A 23,241-nucleotide genomic window follows, 5' to 3' on the forward strand; every position below is an offset into this window, starting at 1 on the left:
CAACTAGGGCTGCGGCTGGCCCCAGTCCCTCAGAGCGACGACCCGCAAAGCCTTCTGGTCACACGTCCGATGCCGTCGCAAGGGCGTGCCACCTGACCTATACCCGGTCGGGAAGGTGTTGGATGATGCCTCGCTTAGTTTCCTCGCATGGCATACACGTAAACGTTAAATACGAGCCTCGATCGGCTCTCGAGTTGTCCCGTGAATCGGCTCAAAGAGCCGATCCACCCATGATTCGTACGAGGTGCACGAATATATGGTGGTCCCGCTTGATCAAGATAAAGCTAAAGCGATCTACGACGATTTAGGGTTTTCACCGCATAATCGGATCATCCTACTCACGATTGGGCCTCGCGCTCGCGTACGGTGATCGTAAGCCGATCCTAGACAGGGCCTAAAAACCAACACGAGGTTGATCCCCGGAACATCCTCGTCTAGGGCTAGCAAACTACACCCTACACGCCGCTGGATCCTCCAACCCTTTGTAAGGCCTAACTATTGCAGATATTAAACTAATCCTTGAAGAACAAGGAGCAACCGTAACGGATCGGATCTACTAAACAATGATCAAGCGGGGTGCCGCCCCTACACCTAAGATAGGTGTAAGGGCGGCTAGATGTATAAGGGTTGCACTACGACAGCATATGATACGAAGAACAATGCTAACCCTAACACATCTAAGATAACTACGTTGCTCGCCATCAAAAAGGCTTCAAGCACGAGCAACGCATGAACAACGTAATAAGCTTATGCTGCCTAGATCGCAAGATGCGATCTAGGCAGCATGGTGCTTACCGGAGAAACCCTCGAGACGAAGGAGTTGGCGATGCGCCGAGATTGATTGTGTTGAACGTTGGTTGTTGTTTATTCCATAAACCCTAGATACATATTTATAGTCCATAGACTTTCTAACGTGGGAATAATCCCAACCGTGCACGAGGCAAACTCTAACTAACCGACACGTAACCTACTATGTTACAGATACAAGGGCAAACTAGCCCAAACTTTGTATATAAGGCCGATTCACGTATTCCTTCTGTATATGATCTTCAAACCCATCTTGATCGCGGCCCACCTCTGACTTGGTCAAATTCTGGTGATAACACATGCCCCCCTGGTTTTGGAAATGACATTTCCAAAATCATTACGCCTTTCCTTCGTCGGGTCATGTCATGGCAGAACAGCACTGCCGCAGAATCTTTCATCATTTCGCCTCGCCTCCTTGGCTTCTCTGCACGAATTAATAATTTCGGCATCACATCCTCGAGAACCGTCATGGCATTAAATCTCCAATACTCCCCCTTTATTTATCTGTGCCGAACGGTTCACCACTTCATCCCCTTGCTCTGTTCTGTCCACCAACGCCAAAAAACCCTCTTCCCCTGTAGCAATGTCTTCCTCTTCCTCTTCCCCCTCAGGCTTGCCCCTCCAATCCTCGCCGAAGAGCAAGAATGAAGACGACCTCTACTCCGGGGCGAACCCCATCCCCTCCGACAAGGAGGAGAAAGAAGGAGAAGTAGAGAAGACAGGGGCCTCCCCCTCCGTCAAGCTCCCGCCGAAGAAGCGCTCCCGCATGTGGGCGGACAGCGAGGACGAGGATGATGACGAAGAAGGAGAAGAGGAGGAGGAGGAGGATGATTCCTCCTCTTCCGCTGGGTATCCGCCGACGAAGCGCTTCCGCACCTGGGCGGATAGCGAGGATGATGATGATGACGAGGAAGAAGAGGCTCCGGCCGAAGGCTGGGGCAGCAGCGACGAGGAAGCCTCCGGAGGTAGCGCCGGCGGCAACTCCGATGCCGACGATGATGCTAGCGAGGATTAGCAACGTAGGATTAGTAACCCCTGAGCAATCGGCTCTTCTTTTGTTCTTCCTTTCTTCTTTGAGCAATCGGCTCTTCATTGTAAGAAATCCCAATATTAATGAAGAATTTCCCTTAACTTGATTTCGCCGATTTCTTTTCGTACTGTCTTGGCCGATTGTTAATTTGATCACCGCTCAATAAGCCGATGGCAACGCATCGGTAACCTGCGAACCTTGCTCAAATTCAGATCCCCAAACTTCCAACCGAACAGGTCCAATCCGCAGTCACTGATCGTAGTGCTGGATTCATCGGCAAAAAACCCCTGAAATAATGCCTGGCCTCATCATTAACCTCAGGTTTTCAGACATTTTCCTGCCAGATCCTTCTCTTCCAAATCCCCTTTGCTTTCAAAGGCTCTCTGAGGCCATTGCTAACTCAACCCAGAGGCTGGAGATGATAATTCTGCAGGACAGGCTCCTGCTCCATTTTTCCCGCAGTAACTATTCCTCAACAGCTGAGATGTAGAGCCAGCCAATTTCAACAAAATCGGCTCCCCATAGCAAAGGGACCTTCAGGACAAGCTGCCCCCCGAGCCTTAGTCAAGGCGAGAAAGGTAGTGAGTCAGCCAAATGTGCCGCCATTGGCCTCAAGTCATAACGCAGAGCCAGCCGATTTCAACAAAATCGGCTCCCCAGAGCAGAGAACCTTCAGGGTGAGCTGCCCCCCGAGCTTCTTCAGTCCACTTCTTGCGCCTTGCTGGTTAGATCGGCCCCTTTCCTTTGGCAGATTTGATGCAACCCATCCTTATCCTGATCTGCACGTCCATGCTGCTCTTGGCATTGGTTAGGGTCATGATCCCTCAAACTGCCCCAGCTGATACTGCGGACTCGAATACTCGCAAAAAGAATCCGGAGGTTCTTGAAGAGAGGATCTGAGCCATCAAACCACTCCATTGAGGAGTTCTGCGCATCGGCTTTATATCCTTAAGTCGATGTCTGCGCATCGGCTGTGCTTAAAATTTTTTGAATTTTTTGCGGCCGATTTATGTATCGGCCCCCATACTTCCATACCCATCATCAAAGAATATCTTGGGCTGCTGGGCATTTGCAAGATACTTCTACTTCATATCCTCGTGTCTTATCCACCTAGGTGCCCCCCGAGCCGATTCTTTCAAGAGATATGATGGTATCGGCTCTTTAGGTATTCCCTGCTGGATCACATGTTGAACCCAGGCAGAATGGATGGTGAGGATAATATTGGCCGATTGCTGGAATCGGCCTCCACGTTGAATTGCTCAATGAAGGTTTTGTAATGTTCCTCCATAAATCCTTGGGGCCGATCTCCTGGATCGGCATCGCCACGTTCGTCCATAGACGCTGCGTTTGCTACACGGTCGGGCCTGTGGATGAGAGCAGCCTAGTCCCATCCTGTGTCACGTTGATGCGCTCGCAGTCGTCGAAATTGGGTGCCTCGTGTAATCCTGGAGCACCACACTACGTTGGAAGGACGAGCACCATGTTTGTGCCAGCCGATGTCCCATCATCGGCTTTCCTTTGCTTGGGGCGCCACTCTTTTCTTTGTGGCCGACCTTCTTCGTCCAGGGTTCGTTGAATTTTGGCGGCCAGACCAGGCCGTGCCTTCCTCAACGTGTGCAAGTATAACCTTTCAGCTTCCTCCAACCCACGCAGAGGCTGAACCCTTCGCTTCTGGGAACGGCTGAGCCCATCAGGGCACCACCTTGGCCGATGATACCTGTCTTCTTCATCATCGTCCTCTAGTTCCTCGAGATCTTCCACCCGAGCGGACTCAGCATGCTTGTTCCGAGGCGGGAGAGGCCCTAGACGTTTGAACACGGACACGTTAGCTGCATCCTTCTTCTTTTGTTTGCATTACGGCGCAGTTGCCGATTGTAGGCAATCGGCTCATTCCCGAATCCCAGCGAGTGTACCGAAGAAGGGGCAGTCCCAGTGCCTATCCACGTCGTCTTGCTCCCTCGACTTTTCCTTGGCGTGGCGCTCGTATCGCTCCTCGTCGTGATCATGCCGACGACGTCTCCTTTCGTCCCTAGCCAGACGATCTTTTTCATCATCGTCGTTGTATCGTCGGCGTTGGTCATACTGACTCACATACTTGTTGAGGAGGTGATCGCAGAGGGGTCGCCGATATCTTATGTTCTTCACTTCTCCCTCTCGTGACGTAGCGCTTGCCGTCGTGGCGGAGCCGATCGCGTGGAGCGGCTTCCTCTGTGTCTTTGCTATGAGAGCAGCTGCCCTCATCTCCGTCCTTACCAGAGTGGTGCCCAGGTCCTACCATGTTGATATTGCACGAGAAATCTGGCTGGCACCCTCCATGGTAAGTGTACTCCACCATGTTAACGGCGGGGAAGGGGTGTGTGTCGACCTTCATGGCGTACTGGTTGAAAATTAACCGCCCTTTTTCTATCGCCATTTGGATCTGCTGACGCCACACCCTGCAGTCGTTAGTGGTGTGGGTGAACGTGTTATGCCACTTGCAATATGGCTTTCCGTTCAGCTCCTGCACCGTGGGGATCTTGTGGCCTTCGGGTACCTTTATATGCTTCTCTGTGAGTAAGAGATCGAAAATCTGCTTAGTTTTGGTCACGTCGAAGTCGAACCCTTTTGGAGGGCCTTGTGGCTTAACCCATTTGCAGGACACGGGGCCTGCCGCTCGAGTCCATTCAGCCACTGCTACCTCTCGATCTCCCGCAGCACCTTCATCCTCGTCTGCCTCAACCAGGACCACCGCACGCTTGAATTTGTCCTGGTAAACATCTGGGTGGCGCTCGTTCATATGCCGACAGCCTTCGCACCATGTGCGCCAATGAAGGGTAGTCCGCTTGGGAGGCCACGTCCTTGATCTATGATGAGAGACCCACCACCGCCAACTTGATCTGCTTCTTTTTCACTTACGTGAACCGAATAGCATCGGTTCCTAATGGTCCTGAAGCGCTGGATGTATTCCGACACCTGTTTCCCCGCGCTTCGTCGTACTTGTGCTAGATCGGCAATGCCGGCCTCGGAAGCCTCCGAGTGATACTCGCTCATGGAACTGCTCTTCCAACTGCTTCCAAGTCCGGATTGAGTTCGGTGGCAGCGATGTGTACCACCCGAAAGCCGATCCCGTGAGGGACTCGTGCGAAGAACCTCACACGCAGCTCGTCCGATGCTCGAGATCGTGCCCAGCTGTGCCAAATATCGGCTCACATGCTCGATGGAGCTGGAACCATCCGATCCACTAAACTTTGTGAAGTCCGGGAGCCGATATTTGGGTGGTAGCGGGATCAATTCGTACTCGTTGGGGTACGGCTTGGTATAGCCGAATGTCTTCCTTTTCGGCATCATGCCGAACCGATCTTTCGAATTGTACAAATCTGATCCGCGGTGATGGCTGGAGGTGTCGAACCCCGAAGATTCGCCGGGGTGGCATACTTAGCCAGCCATGCTTGCTTTTCCGGTCCTGAGCCAACTGCAGGAGCTGAGCTCTGGAGGTTTGTCGGAGTGGCGTATTTAGCTAACCACGTTTGCTTCTCAAGATCTGCTCCCGACGTTCCTCCTGCTGTTCCAGAGGCCCCTGCTGTTGCAACCTGGTTCGAGAGTGCCCAGGTACTGCAGTCTGGCACGTATGCGCACGTGTATCCGTGCGGGATCTCCTTGGGCGCCTCGGGTAGGAATTGGTAGTCACTAGGGTCACCACCAATCTTGTAGACGACGTATGCCGATGAGTTCGGCACTTCTGGTGCTGCCAACGCGAACGGCAGCGGTGGACGGGACTCGGAATGGTATTTCTCCTTTGTAGGTCCCCGAGCTGGTCCCGACGGAGAATGCTGATGGCTCATGATTTCTGGATCACGCGCAGAGCGACACGCTCCAAAGTGTTCACCGAGGCTCTCGAGTGGCGGTGCGGCGAATGAGCCACCATGAAGTTGATCTCCTCGACGCGGCGACCTGGTGCGTTCTTCGACGGGGTGGACAGGTCCACTCCATCGAGCGCGCCTTCGGTGAGAACCCCTTCCACCTGATGCCATGGGAGCGGGTTCTGTGGAAAGAGCCGATGAGGTCGGCTTCGAGGACTGCCTTGATCTCGTCATGCTTCTTCTTGAGCTCGTCAGTCAGATCCTCGTACTTGACCGGAGGCTTTCCGCCATCTCGGATGTAGATGGCGATGCGGTGGATGTCGAAGATTGTACCACCGGGCGTGCCAGAATGTGTTGCGGTCAGAAACCCGCCGGCGGGCAGCGACTGGCAACACCGTAGAGCCGGGAACAACTAGGGCTGCGGCTGGCCCCAGTCCCTCAGAGCGACGGCCCGCAAAGCCTTCTGGTCACACGTCCGATGCTGTCGCAAGGGCGTGCCACCTGACCTATACCTGGTCGGGAAGGTGTTGGATGATGCCTCGCTTAGTTTCCTGCATGGCATACACGTAAACGTTAAATACGAGCCTCGATCGGCTCTCGAGTTGTCATGTGAATCGGCTCAAAGAGCCGATCCACCCATGATTCGTACGAGGTGCACGAATATATGGTGGTCCTGCTTGATCAAGATAAAGCTAAAGCGATCTACGACGATTTAGGGTTTTCACCGCATAATCGGATCATCCTACTCATGATTGGGCCTTGCGCTCACGTACGGTGATCGTAAGCCGATCCTAGACAGGGCCTAAAAACCAACACGAGGTTGATCCCCGGAACATCCTGTCTAGGGCTAGCAAACTACACCCTACACGCCGCTGGATCCTCCAACCCTTTGTAAGGCCTAACTATTGCGGATATTAAACTAATCCTTAAAGAACAAGGAGCAACCGTAACGGATCGGATCTACTAAACAATGATCAAGCGGGGTGCCGCCCCTACACCTAAGATAGGTGTAAGGGCGGCTAGATGTATAAGGGTTGCACTACGACAGCATATGATACGGAGAACAATGCTAACCCTAACACATCTAAGATAACTACGTTGCTCGCCATCAAAAAGGCTTCAGCACGAGCAACGCATGAACAACGTAATAAGCTTATGCTGCCTAGATCGCAAGATGCGATCTAGGCAGCATGGTGCTTACCGGAGAAACCCTCGAGACGAAGGAGTTGGCGATGCGCCGAGATTGATTGTGTTGAACGTTGGTTGTTGTTTATTCCATAAACCCTAGATACATATTTATAGTCCGTAGACTTTCTAACGTGGGAATAATCCTAACCGTGCACGAGGCAAACTCTAACTAACCGACACGTAACCTACTATGTTACAGATACAAGGGCAAACTAGCCCAAACTTTGTATATAAGGCCGATTCACGTATTCCTTCTGTATATGATCTTCAAACCCATCTTGATCGCGGCCCACCTCTGACTTGGTCAAATTCTGGTGATAACAGCAACTATATAAATTTACCTAGATGACAAGATATACAACTAAGCAAGATATCACTAAACAAGATATAGTAATGCAATAAAGGATAGAGATAACCAAGAGTGGGGCACGCGGAGACACAAGAGATGATTCCTGTAGTTCCTTCCTTTACAGAAATTTTTCTGGTTACTTAGTATTTACTTTTATGCTTTCATGGGATGGCAATTGATTTGTTCATCCAATTTGCATGGGGAGTATCCTATGTTCACATTCTTATATTTTTATGAAAAGAAAACTGCACTCTAACTCGATAGATTGCTTGTGAAGGATGGCTATGAGTTGAGGAAGAGGTTTTTGATACGCATACTCATTACTCAAGTACCTGGCTTCCTGATGTTGTGCAAGCATATCTTAGTCCAGCCAAGAGAGTATAACTAATAATGTGTCAGCCGTTGCATTTTATACACATTACATTAAATTATGTGATGTGATCTTAAGATATTTTAAATATTATGTAGTTATTTTTATGTATTTAAATGTTTCTGCGCATCAGCTACACGTGTAATATTTGTTACATTACGCATAAAGTAGAGAGCTATGTAATATCGTGACACTAGGTATACGGTAGGGAGCTATGGCGAAGTGATTATTAATAGATAGGTGAAATTTTGCCAAAAAAAGATCATACGATCAGAACAAACATTCAGGTTTTTTTAAAAGAAGCAACGAACTCGTGGTCGTGGCTACGTTTTGTCTTGTCATGGCGTTAGGCCATGGACACCGCTGCGACCCAAATCTGCGATCCAAAATTCACGTACCCGTTGGACCGTTCGGTTGTGGCCGTTTGGATGCTGTGTGGACACGCGGTCATGGCCAACAGTTTATTTGAGTCGTGCAGTGCGTCCAACCCGCGCACACAGCGCAAACTAAAAACCTGCAACAAAAAAACAGAAAATAAAAATAATTAAATTTAAACTAAGTTTATTAAACTTATGCCCTATTTTGCGCAAATTTACATAAAAAAGTCCTATATGGGCTTTAACTGAAAAAAAGAAATAAACCATTGTTAGGGTTTGGGACGTGGTGGCCGCTGGCGCCACCTAGTCCCAGTAGTACTCGTCGCCGTCCTCGCTGTCGATGACGACGACGCCCCCGGGCGGCGACGCGTTGTTCCTGCTGGACACGCTGGAGTGTGACGGGGACTCTGGGCGCACCGGGGACTCGCCCTTTCCCAGGCGGAGTGCGGATCCGGAGGGCTCGCCGGCCTGCGTAGGCGTGCCAGCCGCGCTGCCTCCTTCTCCCGCTGCTCCGCTGTAGCGGCATGAAGCTCCGCCTCGTGCTTGAGGCGGAGGAGGCGCTCCTCCTCCTCCCGGAGCACGGCCCGGAGTGTGGCCTCCTCCTGCCGGCGCGCCATGGCGAGGAACGCCCACGCATCGGCGTCTTCCTTGGCCTTCCTGGCCTTTTCCTACAACGCGGAGGCGCGCAACACCTCGAGGGACGCCACGAGCGCGTCGTAGCTCGGGGTCGTCGTCCTCCTCGGGCTGGGCCTATGGCGCGGCCCGCGGCGGAGCAGCCACGGGCTTGTGGATGTAGAGGTCGTCGGGGTGGCGGCCTGCCCTCCTCGATGATGTCGCCGGCGTGCGAGGCTCCACGCGAGGTGAAGAAGGTGCGCTGGCGCATATCCTGCTCCACCTCGAACCAAAGGTCCCAGTAGGGACTCTTTTGGTCGTAGGAGGGGTCCTCCCGGAGGTCCGTCGGGAGCTGCGCGCGCTGGATCTCCGCCAGGCGGGCACGGCCGGTGGCCGGGATCGGTGGCACCGGAACCCGATCTAGGCTCAGGTGCCTGCCATGGGGGAGGTGCACGTCACCCCACGGCATTGGGGCGCCGGCCTCCCAAAAGATCCGCGCCACCGCCACGGTAACGTAGATCCTATCCCGCAGCGGCACCGGCGGCGCCATCGCAAATGTCGCCGACGTGACTTGCCAGCTGCTACTTGCCAGCTGATTACTCGGCTCGAACTCACGCTTCGGGGCCATTGCGGTAGAAGCTCGTGCGCGTACGCGTGCGTGGGTACTGGACTGGATAGGGACAGTCCTAGTCCACATTTATTAAGACTCACGGACGCTGACATGTGGGCCCTAGGAAGCGAGAAGACGGACGCGGGAGGACGCCACGTGCGATATGCGGCCACACAAACCTGGTTTAGATTTGGCTAGCTTTGCATCGTCCCGGACGCTGCGGTCATCCGCTTTTAAAATGTGTCGCGGCGTTGGGCTGTATTTTTGTCCGGCACAATCTATCCGGACGCGCTCGGGCGCCGCATTGGAGATGGGCTTAGAAAAGGTCGGGCCCGGCGGACTGTGATGCGCGCGCCACGCAGCACTCTCCGGTTCAGTTGCGTGTTTGCGTTTTTTTTTTTTGTATCCTCGCTGCTCCACTCTAGCGTCTACTGACGCGATGCTAGTGGGTTTGAATGGATGACAAAATTGACAGCAAACCAGTGCCGTTGCGTCGAGACGAAACCCAGTAAAGACACGCATGGGCATGGGCATGGGCATGGGCATGGGAATGGGCATGTGTGCGGTGACTGCTGATGATGAGTGCACCGCGCACAGACAAAATCGAAGAGAAATCTACGCGGTGACTGCGTCAATCATATACTCCTATACTACACACAGAAACACATAGCTTAATATATGCATTATTTTTATTTTATAGTATTTCTGCGGGAGAATGGAGCCTGCAGTTGGATAGTTAGTCCATCTCCAACGGGGCGACTGCCGTCCGCAGGCCGGAAATGTGTCTGCATCCTGCTCTAGCGGGACGACGCATTGTGTCTGAAGCGTTCGCAGCGACGCAAGCGCGGCGTAATATGCGTCACGTTTGCTACGTGGACGCTGCGCGGCGCGTCTAGTGTCCGCTCGCTTTCCCACGGGCCCGCCTGGCAGCGACCCTGGCTAAATCGGTCTTGAATTAAAGCACAACAAGCGCGCCGATGTCAACCACCGGAGTGGCAACCGCGCCGATCAACTCGCCAACCGCCTGAATGGAGCGTCGAACCGTCGTCGAAGAGCAACCGCATGCCTCTTCGTTATACGCGCCGCCCCGCAGAATATAATCCCAGTGCCTGCTGTAATTCACGTCGAACCACCTGCCAATCTTCTTCTCTTTTCCAACACTGGGTAGCCATGCGCCATGAGCAACTCGACCTTATCGTCGGACTCGGAGAGCGAGGGAAAGCCGTCGGGATAGCGACATTGGTGGGAAACGCCTGCGATGCCCAGCGGCCCTGGCTCCACGCCGAGGGAGGTCGAGGAGGACGGAGGCGTCGTTGGCAGCGACGGTGAGGAGGACGAGGAGGAGGAGGAGGACCCCGACGCCAAGTTCGCACGGCTGGAGGCGGCGGACGAGAAGGCGGCGGCAAGGAAGGAGGCAAAGGCGGCAAGGGCGCAGGCGGAGCGTCGTCGTCCGTTCACCGACGACGATGACGAATACGCCACTTCGTCCAACTGGAACTCCTCCACGGACGCATCGTCCGGCAGTTCCTCTTCCGAGAAGGAGGTGACAAGCAAGAGGCGCATCCGTGAGGACGACGAGGCAGGGCATTGTAACAAGAAGACCAAGAATTTTCTTATAATTTCTTTGTTTTAAAATTTATTCTCTAGTTTGTATGTTAAATATATTTGAACTTGTTCGATTCGAGTAATCAGTACTACTTATTTTCGCGTTTGAACTTGCTCATTCAAAAATTGGGGACAACTTGCAACCAATATACAAATTGAGGAGTTCTTCAAAAAAAAAAAAAAAAGCAGAGAAACAAAACAGTGGATTGTCCAAAATACGTCGGACCGCTAAGGGTGGCCCTCGATGCAAATGGACAATTCACGCCTCGCGATCATTTTCGCATCCGTTAAGGATAATTTAGATAATGCGTCGACGGTTAGAGATACCATTAGGCAGTTGGGCTGCGTGTCCACGAATCAAGACCCCCAGTAGTGGGCTGGAGCGGCATCTGCGTTCAACGCACAAGAGTCGCAACAAGGATTTGACCCTCACGCTGGCGGCTGTCCTCATGTGACCTGAGGTCTGAGGAGATGACAGTATGACACCACCTCGATCAACCGGATTAGGAGTAGACGCGTGCATATGCATGCGCGTGCGGGTGAAATGGGCTACACCCAGACGAGATCGGTGTGATGGACATGGAGCGCACAACGTACGCAAGTGATAACAAGTGATAACAGCAAGAGCATCTCTAATGGAGCATGTAAACCACGTCGGAACCGTATTTTTCCGGTCGATTTACGGGTTCGGATCGAAAGTGGCGCATAATAGAGAGTGAACTCGCTGTCCGGCCTGAAAATCTTTTTCAGGCGCCCGAAAAATTTCAGACTCGCCCCCTATTAATACAGACTGAACAACGGCTTACAGGCCCAAAACTGAACGGATTTCTCTAGCGCTGCCGTTCGTACAACCGTCTCCAGCCGCCGATTTCTAGCTGCTTTACTAAAATTATGCACCGCCGGTTAAATATCCTGTGAGCCTGCTCCAATTCCGAACATGTCTACACGTCTATGTTAACCGCCGGTGAGTAGCGCGACTGGCGGCAAGTTTCGCGCGGCAAGCATGCGCGCAGCGGCACGGCCAAGCCGCAGTAGCTAGCCTGCGCGCGCGACCAAGCAGAATGGCCGGCAGCAATGCGCGCGGCCAAACATTAGAATTAGCATTAGCGCAAACCGGCCAAGCAGCACGAATCATGGCCGCGTCCGGCCGCGCAGCTCAAACATGCGTTCTATCGGCTCCTCCGGTATTTGGTTCTTCAATTCCTTACGCACGACCGTCCTCGTCCGACCTTCAAGCTCGCGGCTGCAGTCAGGAGCGCGGCTGCCGGCCCGCGCGGGGAGATCTATGCAGCGGCGTGGATAGTTCTTGTGAAGAAGAAGATGATTTTTCGAATATTCCATTTTTCAGTTTTAGTTTACAGGGTTTATTCTACGCCAGTCGTTTTGCGATCTGTAAACATGTTTTCGGAAGACTGAACTCGAGTTTTTCGGTTTGCACTTTTACAGATTCTGCTAGAGATGCTCTTATCCATGACTCTCCCAAGAGATTACCCTATGCTAAGTCGAATCTGGGAGCTAGGATGTGCAGCAAACTGAATTAATTTGGCTAGTTTCAACCTTGATGAAATTGACCGCCATCATCGAGTATCGCTCTGCAGTATACTGCTGATGATACACTAATTATTGTTTTTAGAAAAAAGATACTAGTATCTCTAGGAAATTGAAATAGATTTTTACTTGTTTTAATTTGAACAATATTCAATTACCAACTGTCTTTGAAATGATGGGAATCACAAAATTCAATTGGCTAAAAGCATCTCCAACAAAAGCGCTAAAACACGCCGGAGTTGTAAAAACTGCTGATTTAGCGTGTGGGAGGCATTTTTTGCACGCTCAGCTTGCGTCATATTGCGCTATCACGAGCGACAAATTTGCTGCTCGGATTGCAGCCCGCTAGAAACCTCGAGGCCGCACGCAAACTCGCAACCGTCGATCTGAGAGCTCCGCGTGCGCCCTCCCGCCTCCATTCGCGCGCTGCCGCTGACGATATTCTGGTGATGGACGCCTCCACCGGCACTCCCCCATCCCTCAGTACTCCATACACCTCACCCTCGCCCCCGCAAACCCCAGCGCTAGCTCCACCGCTAACCCTACAACCGGCATCGACCGCGGTCTCTTCGCGGCCCCACGACTGTCGAGCGTCTAGAGTGCCGCCACCATGCCGCCGCCGACAAGGAGTACGCATCTCAAACGGCCTCCGACCAAATGAAGGGGAAGAAAGGCGCAACAAGTTGGTCATCTCGCATCGAGTCCATCCACCGTCGGCCGAATTCTACCCAATGCGCCTCCACTAGTTTCCAGCGTGCTGCATTTCAGCGTGTCCGCTGAAGCTGCCGCCAGCGCCACGAAGGCAAAACCTGTGCTGTAAGTCGATTATAACGCGCGCGTCTTTGCAGCGCCTGTTGAAGTTGCTCCAATTTCCCTTTTGTATGTATGAGGAAGGAGTTCGTTGGTATGGCTATTCTAAGCTTCTAGGAAATGAATCTTTGGCTAATTGGATATTGGATTAAAAGATACATAAAGGGAGAATGCACCATGTGGAAGAAAATTATTAACAATATTTTTCATACTATAGATCTAAATATTTTCTTTGCTGCCATGACACACAACCTTCTACTATTTGGAAGGGTGTGATGTGTGCTGCTCAGGCAGTCAAATTTGGGTATAAGTGGAAAGTGGGAGATGGCAAGATAATTAGATTTTGGGAGGATATTTCGTTTGGTAATACTAATTTAGCTACTCAATTTTGGGATATTTATTTTGTCTCAAACCAACATATCAGGATATAGTTGAGCCGTGGGATGGAACAAACTTAAAAATATGATTTTAGAAGGACCTTTTCTGAGGAGATGATGGTGCAATGGCATGAGATAGTAGAGATAAATGGATTATATTTATCTAAATCCATGTATGTCTTAGTTAATTTTAGAGGTGTGACTCCTCTTTCATGCCATGTGGGATTTGAAGGTTCCACCTAAATTCAGGTGTTTTTGTGGCTGTTTTCACAAAACAAAATTACGAGTAGAGATAATCTTAGGAAAAGATGAATTCCAAAACCCTTGGAATGTAATTTTTGTAAAGAATTTGATTCATTTGATCATTTTCTTAAGTCTCAGTCAACTCAGAAAAGTGCAACTACAGTTTAAAGAAAAGTGCAACTCGGTTCAGTTGCACATTTCTGTCAGAAAAGTGCAATTGTATTTTTTAACAGAAAAGTGCAACTCAAAGCACATTTTTAAGTGACTTTGACTTAAGAAAATCTCAGTTGACTGAGACATAGCAAAACCGATTAGTTTATGTGTTTTATTTTAGCTGTGGCTCAGTTTTTACGAGTGGTGATTGTAAAAGTGGTGATCATCGCTTTTGTTTTGGTGCTGTGCCCGAGGGGCATCTCTAAACCTTGGTCTCTTAGTTTAGATTTGGTTAAAACTTGTTGGTTTTCTTTTGTAGGTTCGGTTTTCCTGTACTTGAAAACTTGGCTTGGTTTAAAGCAGGTGTGGAGACTGGTGGTAACCTATCTAAGATATTGGAAGATGTCTTTCAAAGATCTGTGCTGTAACGAATTGATAGTGATGTTGCAACGGCTGGAAAAACTTCTGGCGACACCTATGCAGCTGAAGTAAAGCTGAAATGTACTGATTTTAGTTGGATCTCTTGCTGGGAACATGCTAAGAAGATGCATCATGGAGGAAGAGCAACTCAAGAGTATCTCCAAGAACATCCAGATGATGACTCTGTCCATTTTGTGATGTGATCTGTGATCTTCTAGAGGTGCTAATGTTTGGGTGGCTGTTGAACATGCTTTTAGTTTTGTTATTAGTTTATGGGTTTTATTTTAGCTATGGCTCAGTTTTTACGAGTGGTGATTGTAAAAGTGGTGACCATCGCTTTTGTTTTGGTGCTGTGCCCGAGGGGCTTCTCTAAACCTTGGTCTGTTAGTTTAGATTTGGTTAGAACTTGTTGGTTTTCTTTTGTAGGTTCGGTTTCCTGTACTTGAAAACTTGGTTTTATTTTAAATGGATATGGAACCTGGTTCTCCGTGTGAATCTATATATAAAAAAGACTTTCCTCTTTTTCAGGATTTTCTTGTGTGGCCAATTTATTGCCCAATAACAATACTCCCGCTAAAAAACAGCTTACTAGTACGGCGCTCCCATCAATCCGCCCGGCTTTAGTTGCGCAGCGCCGTCCCGGCCTCATTCCGCGTGGACTCCATCTGACGACTCTTTCTTCCTTCCATTACTGGCTCATCCATTCCGGCCTTCAACCCAACTACCAAGAACAAAACCTAGGGCGATTCTGCCTCCGATCGGTCGATCCAGCACTCTACCAGCCTTCTCCGATCCAACAAACGAAGCATTCGTACCCAAGTGTTGAGGTTGGAGCTGACACCCCCGCCGGCGGCCGGTCCAAGATATATAGTGCGCGATCAAGGAAATTCCATGGCGCCCATGATCCCGGGCGAGGAGCAGGATCAGATCGCCATCCCCGTCGACGAAGAGACCGCCCACGAGATTAGCGTCGGTACGTGCCTCCAAATCTACCTCTCTCGCCCCCGTCGATCTATGTCACTCTCTATCTTCTGTATCTTACGTTTCATGCATTTCGTGCTTCCTTCGTGATTAGCCATGCCGATCGATCTGGATCTTTCTACTATTCAGTTCTCCATTCTACATGATATTTTCTCAATGCGGATTTTTCTCTCTTTCTACGCAAGGACGTCCATATGCATTGCATCATCAAATTTCAGCCCGGTTACCGGAGAGATCGATCGAACCATGCTTGCTAATCTGGTCCATAACTAGATTCGTCTTCTTTATCGATACATGAACGACAACCTCTATTCCAAATTAGCTGTCGCTAGTTCAGTGAAGATTTACGCACCTAAATCTGTGACAATTAATTTAGATTTGGAGGCATTAATTAATTACTATAGATTACGGGATGACGTGTGCCATGGATGGAGCACGAGATTTCAAAAGTTCATAACATTAATTACACGAAGAAAATGGACCGTGCCAGTTATAGCTGCTGGGCTGGAGTATTCGGCCCGTGTCATGCAAGTCCTGTGCTCTGTCACTGTCTTCCCCTATTTCTTCCCTCCCTTTTGAATTCTTGGAAAGCTTTGGATCAGATTCCCACTCAAAACATAATTGGATGGACTGGCGTGTACACAAGTCCACAGGCACGAGACCTTAGAAAGGTTCTTTTGAAATGTTCTAAGAGTTTCCTTTTTCTTGTACGACTTTTGGAAAAAAAGAAATGGAACATTCTCGTACTGTATGTATGTACAGGTGCATGAATGGCACCGAGTTTTTTTCTTCTTCTGAGGAACCTTATCAAGAAGGGAGGGAGCTCCTGCACATTCATACACAAGACTGACCGAAATTATGAGGGAAAGTTAGACAAATGCCCTACAAAACCACGACAACATAAAAAACTATATAGGCAATCAATCATCAGTGTCCCACAAATAAAAACTGACCCCGAGACAACGTCTAGTTGGAAGCCTCGGTGCCCCCTTTTAGCCGATGTGAATGTTTTCATGGTTTTTCCAAACAGTTCTGGCAGCTCGAGCGTGGCATGAGCGAGTTTTCCGATAATGCTTGCAAACGATTCCCGTGGATGAACCTTGTAGCGGACTTAAGGTTTCACCCAAAACCGTACGTCACTACTCCACCCAACCTCCAAGAAGGGTCTGGCCACACATACAACTTTTAAGGTTGCTCTACATTCGATTGTCTGCTTTGATGATGTCTCCAAGGAGAAGAACCTGTGAGACCGAGCGGCGACTCCGATAGCATGCACCTACACACGGCCACCGCCTCCGCTGCTCTGCCACACCTCTAGCAATGCTCGCACGAGTGAACGGTTGTAGTGGTACCGCCCTGCGAAAGATTTAGCAGCCACACCTATCTATCGAACACGACATCACACAATGACATAACCTAAGCCTCGGCATCCGTTGCCACCAGATCATGCGCTGTAGTGTGGAAGTAAATCGCCGCCACTGTTGCCGTGGGGAGATGGAGCGTTGAGGGGGGCTAGTGTTCTTGTTGGACATTCCCACACGATGACAAAGTTTCTCAAATGTTACTGTTGTGGACTCAACAATCATTTAGATCATGCGCCATCTGATTTTCCGGGACCAAGCCAAGGGAATAATAGAAGAGAAGGAAAGTCGGTCCCGGCCGGTACTACTATGTCAACAAATGACAGTGCTAGTACCGATCCTGGCTCCTCGCTCCTCGATCGCAGTTCGCAAGTGGCCTACTTGCATTAGGGAAGCATCGCCGAGAGCTAAGAAGCCGATAAGGAAGACGGTGCCAAAGTGGCAGGACCTTACTGTATCTAGATGTTTATGCAAATTCCTGTCACACCTAATTCTAATTGTATCTGCAGCGCCGGTCGACGGTGCCAAAGCTGCAATCAGCATGACGTGGTTGGGCCGATATAGACGTCCAATTATAAGCAGAAGACACACAGGGAAATTTGTGCTGGCCGAGCTATCTTAGCCTGCATAGGTGTAACCGTGTGACACACAATACGCATATGCAGGAATATATATAGCATAGGACCGGTGATGTGACGAGCGGCTGAAGCATGTACACACGAAGGCCGGCCAGCTCTTCCTTTCCGTTTTCCCCTACTGCTACTACTACTGATAGCTTGGAGATAAGAAGATCAGAGACCCTCGTTTTCCATCTTTCCCCAAAGGAAAAAAAAAATGGTCATAGCTGTATAGTTGGTGATGGAGTTTGTTTTGGCTTGCAGTTGGTTGGCCGTATACATGTCCACGAATGGGATCAAGGTGTCGCCATTGGAGGCTAATCCGGTGGAGATCCTCTGCACAATAGCAAAGCTGTTGTTGTAGTGAGTACATCCGAGTGCGCATCTCTCTCGTTTCTCTCCTTTGTTTCATCCGACTGTGACTAATTATGGGACAGAAAGAGGAGCCGTAATCTCACTAGATTAACACACCACTAACTGACATACGTGTGCGCGTGGAAAACGGGAACGTGATGGAAAACAATTAAAGTTACTACTCAAGGATAGTAGATGACGAAGCACACATGGAATATAATAATATAGTATTGTGGACGTTACGACCAAATGACCAGTCCTTGTCGACGACTGCAGTCCTCTATAAGATTCGGCCTCCCCTCTCTCCTTGTAGCTCAGGTTCATCCCAGTTCGTTCGTCCTCCTTCTTCCCTTCCACTTCCCCGGACCTCCACCAGCATCTTCTCCTAGCTAGCTTTCCAGCAAGCATATCGCTAGACGTAGGAGAGGAAGATGTCCATGCCGGCGGCAGAGAAGGTGATCGCGGTGGATGACGATGCCAAGAACGGGCGGGGGGACGAGCTGGATGACCTGCCTGTCGACGATGGCACCAAGCACCAGATTAGCGTTGGTACGAACCTCCCTTCCTCCCCTCCCAATTCCTTGCGGTGCTAAGCTATCTTCCTTAACTTTCTTGCACAGAAGAGATGAAGTTGGTCTTGTTCTTGTTCTTGCTTTGTCCTCCTTGGTCGTTCATTCTTAGGTTCCAATTGCTGTAGCCAGCTACATGCAATGAATTAATCTATCTATCCATCTATCTCTATGACGAGCTAGCTCCCTTCTTGCCATCATTTCGACTTTATTCGGGACGGATGGGCAGCATCCCTTGTCTCCAGGCTTGCATCAGCGCATCGTTTTAGCTTTGACTATGAGGAGGGATCTGGGATACTGACATATATGCATATGTAAACATCAGCTATGTATGACATTATTGTATACAGGGCACACACCCCGCTACTGCTGACCCGGAGACTTATTCAGATTCACACCTATGGCTTCCGTTTTTTTTTTTGCAACTAAAGCTTTTCAGATCTGCCCAGCACGTGTGGTTTTGGCTCTACTAAACTACACAAATTAACTGTGTTTGGAGTACTCCAAATTAACCGTGTCTCATGTCTTGTAACTTTCATCCGTTTGCACGTGCGCCTCTGGTGTATGTCTGTTGCATGTTGGGTAACAGTACAGTGCATATCGATGAACAATATGCACTTTTCTGATGGACCTCAGTCTCTGAATATACCTGCAAACTCGATCACTTTTTTTTTGGTTGAATCAGCTAACTAATTTTTGCTTGTACGTTTGATGCTCAGATCCATGGTACCAGGTGGGATTCGTGCTCACGACGGGGGTGAACAGCGCGTACGTGCTGGGCTACTCCGGGTCGGTGATGGTGCCCCTGGGCTGGGTGGGCGGCACCGTAGGGCTCCTCCTCGCCGCCGCCGTGTCCATGTACGCCAACGCACTCCTCGGCCGCCTCCACCTCCTCGGCGGCAAGCGCCACATCAGGTACAGGGACCTCGCCGGGCACATCTACGGGCGGAAGATGTACGGGCTCACCTGGGCGCTGCAGTACGTCAACCTCTTCATGATCAACACCGGGTTCATCATACTAGCAGGACAGGCACTTAAGGTACATGCTCTACGTTCTGACAAACTTCGTGATGGATGGAGTACTCTTTCTATTTATTTGGTGTTCTTCTGACACCATCCACATGACATGCAGGCATTGTACCTGCTGATCAAGGACGACGGCGCCATGAAGCTGCCCTACTGCATCGCGGTGTCCGGATTCGTCTGCGCGCTCTTCGCCTTCGGGATCCCCTACCTATCGGCGCTGAGGATCTGGCTGGGTTTCTCCACAGTGTTCAGCCTCATCTTCATCGTGGCAGCGTCCGTGCTCTCGCTCAGGGATGGTGTGCGCTCGCCGCCGCGGGACTACAGCATCCCCGGTGAGGGGCCGGACAGGGTGTTTACCACCATCGGCGCGTCGGCGAGCCTGGTGTTCGCGTACAACACCGGGATGCTGCCGGAGATCCAGGCCACCATCCGGCCGCCAGTGGTGAAGAACATCGAGAAGGCGCTCTGGTTCCAGTTCACCATCGGCGTCGTGCCCATCTACGCCGTTGTCTTCATCGGATACTGGGCCTACGGCAACGAAACCTCCAGCTACCTGCTCAACAGCGTCAACGGACCCGTCTGGGTCAAGGCGGTTGCCAACCTCTCTGCCTTCCTCCAGACCGTCATAGCACTGCATGTAAGCCTTCTGTTTTCTAATCATCCTTTTATTCTTATTTTGAAGATGTACTGTATATTACTCCGTACATAATTAACCAGAGAAGTACGAACTTGACAGATCTTCGCGTCGCCCATGTACGAGTACCTGGACACGCGGTTCGGGAGCAGCGAGGGAGGCCCCTTCGCGTTCCACAACGTGATGTTCAGGGTCGGGGTCAGGGGAGGGTACCTGACGGTGAACACGCTGGTGGCGGCGATGCTGCCGTTCCTGGGGGACTTCATGAGCCTCACGGGGGCCCTCAGCACCTTCCCTCTCACCTTCGTGCTCGCCAACCACATGTACCTCGTCGCCAACAGACACCGCCTCTCCTCGCTCCAGAAGTCATGGCACTGGCTCAACGTAATCGGCTTCACCGTCCTCGCCATCACCGCAGCCGTCGCCGCGCTCAGGCTCATCGCCAAAGACTCCAAAACATACCATATCTTCGCCGACGTCTGACTGCTCTGCTCTGATGCGTCTGCTACTGATATTGCAAGCTAGCTGCTTCTGTGAGGATAGTTTCCCCTTCTTCAATGAGGCTGAGGCACCTAGTTGTATGATGTAGCATATAGCAAGCAAACCTTGCCTCCATTTCGCGCTTCCATTAACTATCATGTGAGCGACAACAATAGCTAGCGGATTGCTACCCCTGGTATAGTACTACAGAGTATTATTGCGTACTGCGCTGTTACTTGATCAGAATGGCCAAGCTTGATTTTTCAGTTCGATACGTGTGATGATATTCGGTGGCGCGAGCTGCATTTTGAAGGTCCACATTTGCTTTACAAAAAAGGTGAGTGCTTTCCCCCTAAGCTCCACGTTTTCGAAAAGTTGGAGCTGCTCCAGTTTTTTTTTTTTTTTTGGATCTGTGGAGTTACTCCAGTTTTTAGTACAAATATATGGAGTTGATTCCGTGGAACAGAAAAATACGGAGCAGTTGTTTATTTACATCCTACTGCCACCGATAAGTGACCAAAACGTTACACACGTCTTATCTTTCTCTCCCTCCTCGTCTAGACTCTTTCCCGATTTGACTTCATCGCAACGCGATTCACGCCTGCTGCCACCGAATCAAGGCCGCCGGCGAACGAATCAATGTATCGTGCAAATCGAGTTGTAGCTTGTTGCCGCAGCCGTCAGGATCTTGCCATCAAGATCTGGCTGAAGGTACATTGATTCGTTCACCGGCGGCCTCGATTCGGTGGCAGCAGGCATGAATCACGTCGCGGTGAAGTCAAATCGGGGAAGATTCTGGGCGAGGAGGGGAGAAAGATAAGACATATGTAACGTTTTGGTCACTTATCGGTGGCAGTGGGATGTAAATAAACAGCTACTCCGTATTTTTCTGTTCCACGGAACCAACTCCATATATTTGTACCAAAAGCTGGAGTAACTCCACAGATTCAAAAAAAAATTTGGAGCAGCTCCAATTTTTCGAAAACGTAGAGCTTAGGGGGGGACACCGGAGCACACCCCTATAAAAAATGAGGGGAGCTCGTCTAAGCATGTTATTGCCTACAGAAGTGGGCTAGTTACTTGTTAGTGAACGAATGGTCGAGACAATCAATGTCTCGGTACCTTTCTAACTAGCCAGAGAGCGGCAATCTTTTTTCCCCATTCTTCCTCTCTCCCTACTACAGTACCCAGGAGCTTCTCTCTCTGCTCCCGTCCGGACTGAAGCCCTTCTCGACGGCTCAGTCGTCGGAGAGTGGTGGAGGCGAGGCCTGATACGTCCAAAACGTATCTACTTTCCCGAACACTTTTGCCATTGTTTTGCCTCTAATTTGTGTATTTTGGATACAACTAACACGGACTAACGCTGTTTTCAGCAGAACTGTTCTGGTGTCTCGTTTTTGTGCAGAAATCCAACTTTCGGGAAAAACCTCGGAATTTATGCGGAAGGCCCTATTTTCCCGAGAATACCGACGGAGCCAGAAGGACAAATCAAGTGGAGGCCCGAGGGCCCCACACCATAAGGCGGCGCGGCCTAGGGGGGGCCCGCGCGGCCCTATGGTGTGGCCCCCTCGGCTGGCCCCGACGCCCTCCTTCAGACTACTTATTTCCTTCGACCTAAAAACGCACGGAGAGAAGTCGAAGTCGCCAGAAACCCTCCAGAACGCCGCCACATCGCGAAACTCCGTCTCAGGAGCCAGAAGTCTCCGTTCTGGCACTCCACCGGGACGGGGAGTGGAGGAGATCATCGCCATCATCACCGCCAACGCCTCTCCATCAACCAGCCATGCTTCCCCCATCCATGTGTGAGTAATTCCCCCAGCTGTAGGCTGAAGGGGATGGTAGGGTTTGGATGAGATTGGTCATGTAATAGCATAAGATTGTTAGGGCATAGTGCCTAGTGTCCGTAATTGGTACTTTGATGATATTGTTGCAGATGCTTGTCACTAGGGCCCGAGTGCCATGATCTCAGATCTGAACATGTTATTGTTTCATCATGATATTCATTGTTTATGGTCTTACCTGCAAGTTGTATACACATGTCGCTATCCGGAACCAATGGCCCCGAAGTGACAGAAATCGGGACAACCGGAGGGGATGGTAGTGACGTGAGGATCACATGTGTTCACAGAGTGTTAATGCTTTGCTCCGGTACTCTATTAAAAGGAGAACCTTAATATCCAGTAGTTTCCCTTGAGGCCCGGCTGCCACCGGTTGGTAGGACAAAAGATGTTGAGCAAGTTTCTCATTGCGAGCACGTACGACTATAATTGGAACACATGCCTATTGATTGCTTTGTACTTGGACACCGTTTTATTATTATGCGCAAATGCCACTGCTTGATTGTTACATGAGTTTCTCTCATCCATGCAACGCCCGTCATCCGTCCCCGTGCCTACGATATTTTAATCCTGCTTGTTTACTATAATCACTACTGCTTGTCTTTGTTACTCTGCTGCTTGTTATTTTACTACTGCTACTACTATAAAGCTGTTACTACTGATAAACTCTTGCGAGCAAGTCTGTTTCCGGTGCAGCTGAATTGACAACTCCGCTGTTAAGGCTTTCAAGTATTCTTTGTCTCCCCTTGTGTCGAATCAATAAATTGGGTTTTACTTCCCGGAAGACTGTTGCGATCCCCTATACTTGTGGGTCATCAAGACTATTTTCTGGCGCCGTTGCCGGGGAGCATAGCTTTATTTGAAAGTTCACTTGGATTGATATTGTTCGCTGCAAATTCTCCATCATGGGTAAACCTCGCGATACTAAGGTCGCCATATTACCATCCACTACAAGAAAAGGTACAACTCTGAGTACCTCTGCTCCTCTTGATTCACCATCTGTGATAAGTAAACTTGTTTCACCACCACAAGCTTCAAATGCT

At 50.3% G+C, this 23,241-nt stretch overlaps 1 protein-coding gene across 2 annotated transcripts; it reads left to right on the forward strand.

Moving 5' to 3' along the window:
* Nucleotides 1-14,991: 14,991 nt before the first annotated feature.
* On the forward strand, nt 14,992-20,581 carry LOC124703167 (probable proline transporter 2). 2 transcript variants are annotated; one of them, XM_047235391.1, is made up of 4 exons: nt 14,992-15,311; nt 18,940-19,259; nt 19,353-19,883; nt 19,983-20,581. In XM_047235391.1, the coding sequence occupies exons 1-4, from the start codon at nt 15,230-15,232 to the stop codon at nt 20,361-20,363; spliced, it is 1,314 nt and encodes a 437-aa protein (XP_047091347.1). In that variant the 5' UTR covers nt 14,992-15,229; the 3' UTR covers nt 20,364-20,581. The 2 variants fall into 2 exon arrangements, with proteins under 2 accessions (XP_047091347.1, XP_047091346.1); XM_047235390.1 differs by lacking the exon at nt 14,992-15,311 and adding an exon at nt 17,980-18,200.
* Nucleotides 20,582-23,241: the final 2,660 nt, after the last annotated feature.

This window comes from Lolium rigidum, chromosome 3, assembly GCF_022539505.1.
Source record: "Lolium rigidum isolate FL_2022 chromosome 3, APGP_CSIRO_Lrig_0.1, whole genome shotgun sequence".
Lineage (NCBI taxonomy): Eukaryota > Viridiplantae > Streptophyta > Magnoliopsida > Poales > Poaceae > Lolium > Lolium rigidum.

Bases quoted from the DNA above. Each gene is read 5' to 3' on its own strand.
- LOC124703167 (XM_047235390.1), top strand. From the start codon at position 18,083: ATGTCCATGCCGGCGGCAGAGAAGGTGATCGCGGTGGATGACGATGCC. The intron at 19,260-19,352 runs GTACATGCTCTA...CATGACATGCAG, and splicing joins TAGCAGGACAGGCACTTAAG to GCATTGTACCTGCTGATCAA. The intron at 19,884-19,982 runs GTAAGCCTTCTG...CGAACTTGACAG, and splicing joins AGACCGTCATAGCACTGCAT to ATCTTCGCGTCGCCCATGTA.